The sequence below is a fragment of the Arvicola amphibius genome, chromosome 3, assembly GCF_903992535.2.
Source record: "Arvicola amphibius chromosome 3, mArvAmp1.2, whole genome shotgun sequence".
In the NCBI taxonomy this organism is placed as follows: Eukaryota; Metazoa; Chordata; class Mammalia; order Rodentia; family Cricetidae; genus Arvicola; species Arvicola amphibius.
In genome coordinates, this window is record NC_052049.1 from 165,300,040 (window position 1) to 165,312,655 (window position 12,616).

Consider the following 12,616-nt stretch of genomic DNA (forward strand, 5'->3'; position numbering starts at 1 on the left):
CATGTTAGCATCACCTGTCACCTAGCACCCTAACTGTATGGTACCTCAACAAATAAATTAAGATTCCCATGTGGCATGAATCCACTTCAATTTCAACAAATACCATTGAAAAAAATCACATTATTATACATTTCAATAAATATAGTAAGAACAGCTGGCGTATTACTAAAATACTGAAATTTGGGTTTGGAGTTTATTCCATAAATAGATTCCTTTTCATTTGCTCGCTTCCTTGGATACATCTGCTCAAGTATTGTGTTCTATGAAATGAACTCTCAGAGCTACGCAGAGAAACTGCATTCATATGTGCCTCAGGACTGAAGCGGATGGAAGACCTGGATCCACGGTCAACTGAAAAGTAACTTAGGAAAAGCTCTGCTTTTGTAAAACTTTAAAACACAGGCTGAAGAATACCAAAGAAACATCTTTTTATATAGAACTCCCACTAGAAATTTTATAAATATATATGCAGCATATATATATATTATATTATATTTGCCCCACCAATAGATTCTCAGCAAGTCTGGCTGGAATGATGCTATCATGATAGATAAATATTAACAAAATTAGTGAGTTTTCACAGATTTAAAATATTTCCTTTAAAAAATAATTAAATTCAACATAATCAATGTAATTTGTAGCTTACATAATTTAAAAAGGGAAGGGAGATACCTTTCTTTGAAGCCTCGTTTGGACAGTCAGAACAGCTCCAGCCCCCAAATGTTATGGTGAGTTGCTGGCTGAGTGGCAGCACTTGGTCACAACACTGAAAAGAAGTATTTACACCTCTGGTAAAGTACCAAATACTGAAGGAAAAAAAATCCCAAAGAGTCCCTAGTAGCATTCCTCGGCGTGCAAGGGCAGCAGGAAAGGGTCCTCCGTGCTGTCTGTTGGCAATGTTCAGGATGAGAACCAGGGTGGGCACGGGGATGGTTCAGATCAGGCTCCGTGGGAGGGCACGGGACGGTTCAGATCAGGCTCCGTGGGGAGGGCAGGGGACGGTTCAGATCAGGCTCCGTGGAGGCCGCGTTCTTGATTTCACTCTGAGTTCCAGGATTTCATTCCCTTTGCATTTCTGGCAGGGTCATGTTTAGTGCAAGTGCAAAATGGAAAGGAAACAAACTGACAAGTTCACTGGGAGCCAAGGCCTACGCTAAGACCTGTAGTCTTTGCGAACTGTGTGAGCCATCCAGTTCACCTTGGTAGTCCAGCTTTCCCTGAGGGCCTCATCAAATTTCTGCTTAAATTGTTTGAGTGCTTCTTCTTCACTCTTTCCTAAGGCAAGAGAGTCCTAAAGATGAAAGAGAAAAATGTCTGACTTCATCCACCCTTGACAGAGACATGCTAATCTATGGGGAGGTATGGCCAGTCCCCCATCCAGACACTTTCATGTTCCCATATAAATGTCACCTGCAGAGCAAGATGAACACCCAGGAAGAAGGACCATACAGCCTTAGCAAAGGGTTTTTGAGGGTGAAATTAATTTGTAATTAATGTAAGACACTGAGCTGCTTTTCTGGTCAGATGAATGAGGATCCATAGCACAGCAAGTCAAAGGCAAATCGGTGTAAACCAGTGTCGGGCAGCTGCTAACCTAGCATGTGGGCAACAAGTCCCGGCCTAGAATTCCCCTCTGCAAGCCCCTTCTATTGTGGAGAAATTTTCTAAGTTAACAACTCCTTTAGGAGCTGCTCCTTCACGTGAACCTCACAGATTACCCGCTTCCACCCTTTGGCTAAAAGCCAGAGGAAACAACTTTGTTTCACTCCTTGGGATGTTTTATTTTTTTAAAAAAATGACTGGAGGTTGGTATTTCTTAAGTCTTCTTTGTAAAATAATAATAATGATGATGATAATAATTACATTTATTTTGTGTGAGTGTACATGCCCATGTGTATGTGTCCATGTATGTGTGTGTGTGTGTATGCGCGTGCCCATGCATGGGCACATGCACACAGAGGTTAGTGGGAATCTTTAAGAGGTCAGTTTCTCCAGGAACTGAACTCAGATCCTCAGACTTGGCAGCCGGCAGCCTTCCCATCTGAGCCATTTTGTCAGTTCCCTGTGGACATTTTGAATGGAGCTCGAATTGAGCTCTGTGCTCACAAACGCCAACAAACACACAGAGAAGAGGGTTTTTACCTTAAGATACTGTATATCTTTGACTGATGTAAGCTCAGGAAGCCCTGCAGTCAACATCAGTGCGAAGAGAGTAATGAAGAGGTTTCCATGCCGCCGTAAAATCAGATAGGCATCTTCACAGCACTGGCGAAACCTTGAGTTGATGTAATACCATGTGTGTGGTGTCCAAGGGAGGTGGGCATTTGCAAAGGAAAGAAAATCAGGTATCTTTAGAGCTAGGGCATCCCCATGAGCAAAAGCTTCAGCTCATGTGTGATGCTTTGAAAACAGCCCCAGACTACAGTTTACATAAAGACATCAAACTCTCTAAAACCATAGGGCTCTCTCTTCAAATCAGAATCTTTTACAGGAATAGACAATGCAACAACCTGGGCTATGACATACCACAAAACACGGACACATTAAACAAGCGATTGTTATAATGCCTGGGCATTTCTGAATACCCGCCTAGGCTCTGCCTTTTAATCTCTTCCGTCCCTAAAAGCAGAGTCGATGCTGTGCACTCCTTGTTGTTTTGCTTTCTCCCCTTTAAGACGATAATGGCAAGAGTCATCCAACCAATTCCCACAAAACAAGAAATGTTCGTATCAGCCTTTACTGAGCGTGCAGTAGAGTGTCCACGTGATACATACCTCTACTTCACTCATTACTTTTGCTCTCGTTAGAACTTTTGTTTACATTTATTTATTTATTTATTTATTTATTTATTTAGTGTGTGTGTGTGTGTGTGTGTGTGTGTGTGTGTGTGTGTGTGTGTGTGTGTGTGTGTGTGTGTAGGGTTTGAGGGAATCGGTTCCCTCTTCACACATGGGATTCTGGGAATCAAATTCCAAGCTTGGTGACAAGCACCATTACCTGCTGAGTCATCTTTTCAACCCCTTTTGTCCACATTTTTTTTTTTTTTTTGGAGACAGGGTTTCTCTGTAGCTTTAGAGCCTATCCTGTAACTAGTTGTTGTAGACCAGGCTGGCCTCGAACTCACAGAGATTCACCTGCCTCTGCCTCCCGAGTGCTGGGATTAAAGGCGTGTGCCACCACCCAAACTTGTTGACAAGCACCATTATCTACTGAGCCATCTCTTCAACCCCTTTTGTCCACATTTTAAGATTAAAAAAAAAAAAAAACATAGGCAAGAAGATAAATGCTAGAGAACACACTGCCAGTAACGTCTGCTTCAAGCCCAGGCTCTTTTACTGCTCCCTACACAGAGTGACAGTAGAATGTTTGTTCTCCCAGCATCTTACTGTCAAACGCGTTGTAGTTTGGAGATAAAACTTTCCGAAACAGGTAGAAGGCACAATAAAACACAGTAGCTTATCACATGTTAGCATTTTCTCTGTCTCCCTCCTGGTCACTTCTGAACTGGCGAAGAACCCGAATCTTCTGTTACCAGACCAAGAATCTCCCAGACCAAAACAACCCTGTTAGTGTGATGCCTGATGCTGCCTGCTGGACAAAGTCTAGAGTCAGCTGGAGACAGGCCTCTGTGCAGGCCTGCGACACTAATCAGCGGGAGGACTGGGTGCTGCCCCCTGGCTGGGGTGCCAGAGAACGGAAAGTGAGCAGCAGCATGCTGCTCTCTGCAGACCAACACTCCTGCCACTGTGACTCCCCCACCGCAAGACCCCTAAACTCGAGCCAAAATAAGTCCTGTCTGCTTCAGGTTGCTCTTGTCAGAGCATTTTATCACAGACACAGGATAGAAACACAGGAAGAGTTAGAAAATGTGAGCGACCTGGTCAGAGACGCGGCAGATACTTCTTGACACAAGGGCAATACTCACCTGCCAAATTTTTCTGTATTTCCTGTTTTTCCTTGCTGAATGACATGAATGAAGTCATAAGTAAGGATAAAAGGTACTCGCTCTCTTTTAATGCCGAATTTAGATTTGAAATTTCCAAGAATATGTCCAAAATCTATGTGGAAGAGCTGTAAAAATAAATGGGATCTTATTTTCCCGGTGCCTCTTCAATATTTCTATTTGGTATGACTTCTGTCATACCAATTTAATATCAGGTCCCAATGTAATGTATCACCACCTGAGCGATTCCCCCAGCACAGTCTACACAGCACCCACCTTACGTACTGAGCCATTCCCCTGATCCTCATGTTGAAATGACCCTCAGCCATACAATTATTTTCATTGCTACTTCATAACTGTAATATTGTTGTTATGGATTGGGATGTAAACATCTGTGTTTTCTGATGGTCTCGGGGAAACCCCTGTTTCACAACCCCTAAAGGGGTCACGGCCCACAAGTTGAGAGCACTGCTCTAGTTCCTCGGTTTTCGAGAGCCAGCTATGGCTCTTCTAGACCGTCAGGCTTCCATTTTCTCAGTTCTGCTGAGCCACTGAACCATCTTACTCTCTCTGCCTGTGCACAATACAAAAACCTTTATGGATAAAACCTAATTGTTGTAAATAATTGAGAAAAGACTGAAATTAAATCACCTCATCTGGCTTCCCTAGCTACCTTAGAAAGATACCACCTGCATTTCTCCCAACTCCTACAGTGATCAAGTCCAATGTTCCAAAATTAAAACAAAAAACTCGGGACTGGAGAGATGGCTCAGTGACCAGTGATTAAAAGCACAGGCTGCTCTTTCAGGAGATGACCCAGTCTGGGTTCCCAGCACCCACATGGCAGCTTAATACTCTCCGTGACTCCAGTCTTAGGGGAGCTGACACCCGTTTCTGGCTTCTATATGTACTAGGCATGCGCATGGCATACAAACATACATACAGGCAAATAACTATACAGAAAGTAAATTTTAAAAAGAAAAAAAAAAGACAAGGTGGTACATTTTGATTCTACTCTTTTTTCAAAGCATTGTTTTCTTACAAGATTTTATTTATTTTTATTTTATTTGTATTGAGTGCTTTGCCTACACATGTGTTTGGTGCCTGAAGAACCAGAAGGAGTTATCAGATCTCCTGAAACTGGAGTTGCAGACAGTTGTGAGCTGGGAACCAAACCTGGGTTCTCTGGAAGAGCAGTCAGTGCTCTTAACCAATGAGCCATCTCTCCAGCCCCCACCTTGTTATTTTCTTCCAGTTTCACTTACATAGGTTGAGACAGGGTCTCAAATAAGCAACTCTCCTGCCTCAGTCTTCTGAGACAGGGTTTCTCTGTGTAACAGCCCTAGCTATCCTGGAACTAGCTCTGTAGAGCAGGCTGGCCTTGAACTCACAGAGCCAAATACAAATTTTTGAAATGAGAGAACAGGTTACTTTTAAATAATAGCAAAAGAATTGTTAAACATTTAAATAAATGCTCACCGCCTAATTGTGAACAACTGATCATGTAAAGCAAATGGTGTGTGAAATGGGGTTGGGAGAAAGGTGAAAGACAAAACACAACTTAATGCCACCCGAGCCCATGGTTTCTGCAGTGCAACTTACCTGGCCGGTTTTTTTCACCATGATGTTGTCACTATGCCTGTCACCAATGCCAAGGACATAAGAAGCTACACAGTAGCCAGCACAGGACAGGGTGAACTCCTCAATTGCTCGGTCCAGGTCATCCCTGGAGACAGACAGAGAAGCAGCTGATCAGGCCTCCAGTGTGGGGGAGAGGCCTACATCATGCTGATGCTCTCAACCATGCAGAGAACTCGCACCAACAAACGAAGGCCGAATGACCACACGGTGCCTGAAAGGCAGGAGAGCCAGGCCGCTTTCAGGACCTCACCCCACTGAGCCTCTGCTGTTTAAGCCCCTATGTCCTGGGAGTCCTGTGTGAGTGGGACTCACGCTTACATGAATGGTTCTGTGAGAGCCACCATGGCTTTGCTAACCATCCTGGGGCCTAGGAATATTTTTTTAAACTAGCTTTTGTTTCAGTTTTAAGTTTACAAGGTCTTACTCTATAACCCAGTCGGGCACAAAAATCACCAAGGAACTTGCCTGCCCTTGAATCCATGGCAATCCCCTCCTCCCTTAGACTCTGAAATGCTGGGGTTACAGGAGGAAGCCACTTCAGTCGGGGTGGTCTCAGATTAGCACCCAGGTTTCAGAGTCAACACTGCCATTCTCACCATCTGGTCAGTGACCTCAATCAGAAGCCAGGATCCAGACCCTTTGGGGAAGGCTGCTAGACTGAAATTGATTCGATTCTCACATGAAAGTCCCTGAACAATGTGAATGATAAAATTTAAATCTGATTTAAGTGGTTAGCCAAAAGTACTTGTAAAACACTTTCCTTCACAGCAAAATATTTCATCACCCTTACCATAAATAAACTTATTCTTCTTATATTAATATTGAAGCAGGGTCTCATGGTTTTATAGCTCAGGATGACCCTAGACTTTTTGATTCTTCTGCCTCTACCTCCTGAATGCTGAGGTTATAGGCATGTGTCACTAAGTAAATACCTGTGGTTCTAGGGATCAAACCCGGGGCTTTGCCAATATTAGGAATGCTACCAACTGATCTATATCCTCAGCCAAGGACAAAATTTTAAATATTTTTCTTTTAGTTTGGAAAGATCACAGACTATACAAACTCATTTACTTAAATCATAAAATTAGCATATTAGGGATGGAAAGATGGCTTCTCAGGTAAGAGCTTTGCTGGTCCCTAGAGCATCTGAGTTTGGTTACACTTACTCCAGTTCTAGGGCATCTGAACCTTCTTCTGGACTCTCTGGGCACCTGCACCCATGTGCACATACCCACACACATGTACATTTAATTAGAAATAACAATAAGGCTGGGAGTGACAGCACACACCTTTGATCCCAGCAGAGGCAGGAGGATCTCTGTGGTTTACATGGTGAGCTCAATGACAGCCAGGACTAGAGACATTCAACCTCCCCTTCCACCCCCCTCAAAAAAACCAAAAAACAAAACAAAAATAAACAAATCTTTTAAAAAGAATTAACCTATTAGAAACCTAAGTTCATATAGTCACATATAAGTTGATGCTGTAAACAACAGCTTCAACCCGCTATCTTAAAAACACACTCTAACAGTGAAAAGCTTCTAAACACTGAGATAAAGTAGATGTTTTAAGATTTTAATAATGCTCACGAGGCATTCTGTCGTGACTGAGGCAATAAGCAATGATGTAGGTGGGCCTTCTATCTATCTGTTGCTTTTATTGGTTAATTAATAAAGAAACTGCTTGGCCTGATAGGTCAGAACATAGGTGGGCAGGGAAGACAGAACAGAATGCTGGGGGGAAGAAGGCAGTGAGGCAGTCACCATGACTCTCCTCTCTCAAGGTTAGGATCTTTCCCGGTAAGCCACCACCGTGTAGTGCTACGCAGATTACTAAATATGGGTTAAACAAGATGTGAGGATTAGCCAATAGGAGGCTAAAACTAATGGGCCAGGCAGTGTTTAAATGAATACAGTTTCCGTGTAATTATTTTGGGAAAAGCTAGCCAGCGGCCCGCCACTTCTTCTACAAAGCAATGCAAACACTTCTGTCTGCTCACTATTATCTGTGCTTGTGTTCGTGTAAAGAAATGATGGTGACACACTCACCCAGAGTTGTACTCCTTAAGCCAGTTCAGGAGTGCATCTTTGTTGAAGGCTGCTGTGGCAGCCACATTGCTACTGTTCAGCTGAATGTCAGCGATTGTCTCAGAGGTGCTTACAACCTCAATGAGGCCAGAGCGATCTCCTGTTGCTAAACAGCCATAGGGAAGCATCCTGGAAGAAAAAATAGATATAAGGGACCATGTTTTCCATGGGGGAAACATTAATTTTCTAAGTTCTTCCTTTGACATAGAAGAGAAGAGTTTTATGTTCAGACTTGTCATCATTTGGTAACACCGCATGGAAAATAGAAGCTCTATCTTCTGCTAGAGAATAAACTTGGGTCAGCAGATGGGATGATTTACCAGAATGCTGCAACTAATGCAGTGTCTGCTACCTAACTGTGCTTGTGAAATATTCGATTTGCCTGAACTGATGGACAGAAGCACATTAGATAAACAAGGAGTCATTGCCTTTTTCTCTAAATCTTTGGGACCAGGATCATTTTTTATGAAACATGTAATGGCATCTTTATTAAGGTAACTTCACGCTCCAAGTACTCCCATCTACAACCTTATGGCCTTCCTTCACTCTCCTCATAGCCAACATTTAGTTTACCAGACTTAAAATTGATTCAGACCCAGGAATGGTAACCCTAGAACTTGAAAGTGAGACAGGTTTGGAAGTTCAAAGTCGTTCTGGGCTATGAGATGTGGGAGAAGGAGAAAGAGGAGGAAGGGGGAAGGATCAGGAGGGAAAAAATGGGAAGGAAATGAGGAAGTGGAGGAAATAGAAAACACAAACCCAGAATCTTAGTGCTTTTGCACCCTACGTGCTCACACCCCAGTCTAAGTCACTATCAACCTTTACCTCAGAATTCTCAACAGTTTCTAAGCTGGGCTTCCTGCTTTCCACAGCAGCAAGACCTGCTTAATATGTCACCACACCACTCCTCTAGTGAAAGGTCTCTATGGCACCCTAGCACAACCAACCAACCGAAGGACAGGATGCAGGGGTTCAGTAAACTGTCAGGTGGCACACGTTCTACCAGACGTCAGACATGATTCAGAAGTAAGCAGTCCCTATCCTCCCTGAGCTTATGAAGCAACAAGGCACAATGGGAGTGTGGTCACTATGAAGAGAGGTCTTGGCAGAAGTCCAGGCACACCTCCGTGGATGGGGCGGGGAGAATGCTTAGTTTTAAAAAAGCACCCGCTACTCTTACAGAGAATGGAAGTTCAATTCCCAACACCCACATCATGCAGTTCACAACAGCGTGTAACTAACTCCAGCACCAGAGTCTGGTGTCTTCTGGTCTCTAAGGACACCTGCCCTCACACGCACAGACATACACAAATAGACATAATTAGACATTTAAAAATCTTTTTAAAAGATCTCTGTAAGATAAAGAGGTGGCTCAGTGGGTGAAAATGTCTGCTATGCAATTGTGAGCTCTCAGTTCAGACTTCCTAACATCTACATAGAAAGCTGCTGGGTGTGGTGTGGAGACCAGACTGGGGGAGCTGGTGTGGCTTGCTGGCCAACAACCTACTCCAGGTTCAGTGAGAGACCTTTGTTCAAAGGAACAAGGTAGAGAGTGATCGAGCTGGACACTGGACTTCCTCCTCTGGCTCTGAGCATGCTCCTCCCACATCGCCCTGTCCACAGACTTGAAGGCTGTCTGAGCTACACAGTAAGATCAAGGCCAACCCGAGGAGCTAAGCAAAGCCCTATATTTAAACAGTCTAGGAGGGAGGACAGGAAGGCTAGAAGACAGGGCTAGGCAGAATACACGAGCAAAGTGGGGAGAGGACATGACTTGCTGAAAAGATGGCATGGGGCTCCTACAGGTCATGCAAGGATTGAAACTGTGTGGGCAGCATGAGTGCATTAGTGTGTATAGCAGAGATAAGAGGATAGACTGTGCTGGTTTCTAGCATTACTTCTTAAAGACAATTCAGTCATTATATATTCCTTTAAGTGAGAACACCACTGGCGAACTACATTCTGGCAGACTGAAATACTAAGCCTATATTATTAATTTACTTCTCTTTCTTAAAAAGACAACTAAGGAAGAACATTAAATTTTTCACTAGTGCCTGGCAGCCTATTGTGACACAACCCATGTAAAGCAAACATGGTCGGGTTAAAGTGCACTTTCTTGCTTCCTGCACCCCCTTGCAACCCACTTACAGCCCAAACTAGGCACAAGTCCAACAACTTCCTCTTCAAAAGCAAGCAATGATGAAAGCAATCAGTTACTTAAGGATGGAACATTCACAATGGGAAGGAAAAAACACCCTCATCTGAAAGACAGTTTGACAGAAGTCATGCTGGGGGCAAACTCTTGGAACCCTCCCTAATCATCTCATTGGGGCCTTCTTGGCCCTGAATGTCTATAGCTTTTTATAAAGCACACGGCAACATTTCTGCCATTTACCTTTCTTTCTTGCACTCTCTGACCTAAGGACAATGTTAACCTTCATGGGAAAACAGCATGGGACACGCTGCACTGAGGGAGGAAGGTAGCAGCAGCCCTTTATCCCTCCTTTGCCACACAGTCAGGGTGGCGAAGGTCAGAGTGTAAACTCTCCCTTGCTTGTACAGGCTTCCTTTCCTGATCCTGCCAACACCAATAGCATCGAATATCTTATATACAACTTTTGCACAGTCTCTTGTAAGTGAGAAAATTCTATCAGTAGAGTCAGACATGGTGGCACACCTCTAACCCCAGCACTCAGGAGGCAGAGGCAGGTGGATCTGTGAGTTTGAGGCCAGCCTGGTCTACAGAATGAGTTACAGGACAGCCAGTTACATAATGGAGAGTTCCTGCCCCCTTTGCCTGTCTCAAAAAATTCTATCAGCAAAACTCAGATGTGTAAGTGAAGACAACTACTCAATTTTTTATTTGACATGCAGCACAGGGACACAGGATGCAGAGGGCTGTCAAGTCTACTGAATGTCAGGCAGATTGGAGGTTGACAACTTTTCAGTTGACAGGAAAAGCTAACTGACAACTAATTGTTAAGCAAAAGACATGGTGTCAACATATTTATGCCTTATGAACATTCTGCTTTTGACATGAAAGACACCAGAGTATCATGAGATATCAGAGAAAATTTAAATGAGCAAAAGTATTTTCGTTAACGGAAGCATGGCATTGTTACTAAAATAGTAACATATAGGAGGTACCCAAACATTTGGGAGTGACTGGGAGTGCATGCTGCATGACCCAGTTCAACCTGAACAGCTGCTCAAAAGAAAAACAAACACAAAAGGCACACTGGAGCACAGATATTTATAGAAACAGTAAAGAAGGTTTGGTGAGAAAGAGATAGGCGTTTGAAAGAACTCAAAGCCCTACACTTTAAAAATATGGGGTCAGAGGACAAAGTGCCAGTAATATCCCACTGGACACTTCACGTTTGCTACTGCACAGCAGCTGAGCACACACCCAGAACTCCCGCACATGGTTGCTTCCCTTATCTGAGGTCACAATGACGCTCATGACACTAAATGTATGCCAACTTTGGATGGAATGGACAAAACCAAAGCAGAGACAACTGGGCTGGGGTTTTCAACAAGGCTGACTGGACTACGGAGCAGCACTAAGCACCCAGTCTTCAGCTCAGTCTTTGCAACTGATGAAGGCCCATCCTATGGCTAAACCTGCAACCTGTGAAGATCACCCAGCAAGCAGCCCCTTGCTGTCTAAGGCTAGGAGCTGGTCTTGCCCCAGTGAGTTCCCCACAATGGTGGAATGATATCCTCTGAACCATTAGCCCCAAATAAACCTTTTTTCCCTCAAGCTGCTTCATGTTACTATATTCTTGTGTCTATATGACTGTGCTTCGGTGTCTTTCCTTCCATCATGGCATTTGGGGACTGAACTGAGCCAAGTGTGCTTGTGCTGCAAGCTCCTTTACACACTGAGACAGCTCACTGGCCCCTATGTTACTTCTTCGTAGAAATTTGGTCTCAACAATAACAAAAGCAACATACTCAACTCTCTCTGTGATATATTCCTTATGAGTGGCTAAGGAGAAAACAACCATTCACACATGGTAGTGTTTTTAAGTAGTTAATCAGAAACTCATTAAGGTGAAGGAAAATACACCACATATAGTGACCATTTGGTCCTTTCTGGGTGATGGTTGAGATGGCATCCTAGAGCTGAAAGAAGTGGACAGATGCTCCCATCCCCAATCCAGAAGCTATGTCCAATTGATGACCATTTGCAAATGAAAATTTAATTTCCTCCAAGGGAGTCTCACTGGGGAAGCAAACTCCTAGGTAGGCTGCCTGCCCAGAAGTAGATGGCCAACAGAAAATTACTCAACAGAATCATAATGTCATGTCAGGGCTTCTCCTTTTTTTAATTTTATCTTTTTTTTTTTTTTGAGACAGGGTTTCCTCTGTGTGTAAAGCGGATAGCTACCCTTTCTATGAGTTTACCCCCTATTAAATAAACCTATATTATACTCCATTCTGGGCTAGTGTGGAACTATTTTATTATAAATTGCAACATATGTGTAGCCCTGGCTGTCCTGGAACTTGCTCTGCTGGACTCAAACTCACAGAGAACCACCTGCCTCTACCTCCTGAGTGCTGGGATTAAAGGTATAGGCCACCACTGCCTAGATTTAATTTTATGTTTTTTATTTTCTTTTTATCCCTCACGTCCTTTATGTATATTATGGCTTCCAGTTTAGAGTTTTTACGGGAGTCCCGAGTGTGAGAACAAGTGGGTCTGTTTCTTGTGCCTTCTCTTGTGGGTCTTTTCCTTCACTTTGCCTGTTTCCCTCCTACTTACTATATTTTATTTTACTATTATCCCTTAGAAACCTGTTTGTTTTCTAATGATAAATAAAAGGAGCTGGTTCTAGATGGTAGGTGAAGTGAGGAGGAGCTAAGAGGAGCAGAGGGAGGAGAAACTGCAATCAGGATTTATTTTGTGAGGGGACAAAGCTATTTTCAATAAAAGGGCAAA

The 12,616-nt window shown here is 43.4% G+C and overlaps 1 protein-coding gene across 2 annotated transcripts in view; it reads right to left on the reverse strand.

The window, feature by feature from the left end:
- Positions 1 to 1,014: 1,014 nt before the first annotated feature.
- The window catches only part of Pik3cb (phosphatidylinositol-4,5-bisphosphate 3-kinase catalytic subunit beta), a 108,357-nt gene continuing 96,755 nt past the window's right edge, over positions 1,015 to 12,616 (reverse strand). For both annotated transcript variants that reach the window (XM_038324013.1, XM_038324012.1), the window contains exons 20-24: positions 7,633 to 7,800; positions 5,546 to 5,669; positions 3,926 to 4,071; positions 2,143 to 2,275; positions 1,015 to 1,291 (exon numbers count right to left, since the gene is read on the reverse strand). In XM_038324013.1, the coding sequence (XP_038179941.1) occupies positions 1,154 to 1,291; positions 2,143 to 2,275; positions 3,926 to 4,071; positions 5,546 to 5,669; positions 7,633 to 7,800 (709 nt within the window). In that variant the 3' untranslated portion in view covers positions 1,015 to 1,153. The remainder of the gene's footprint in view (positions 1,292 to 2,142; positions 2,276 to 3,925; positions 4,072 to 5,545; positions 5,670 to 7,632; positions 7,801 to 12,616) is intronic.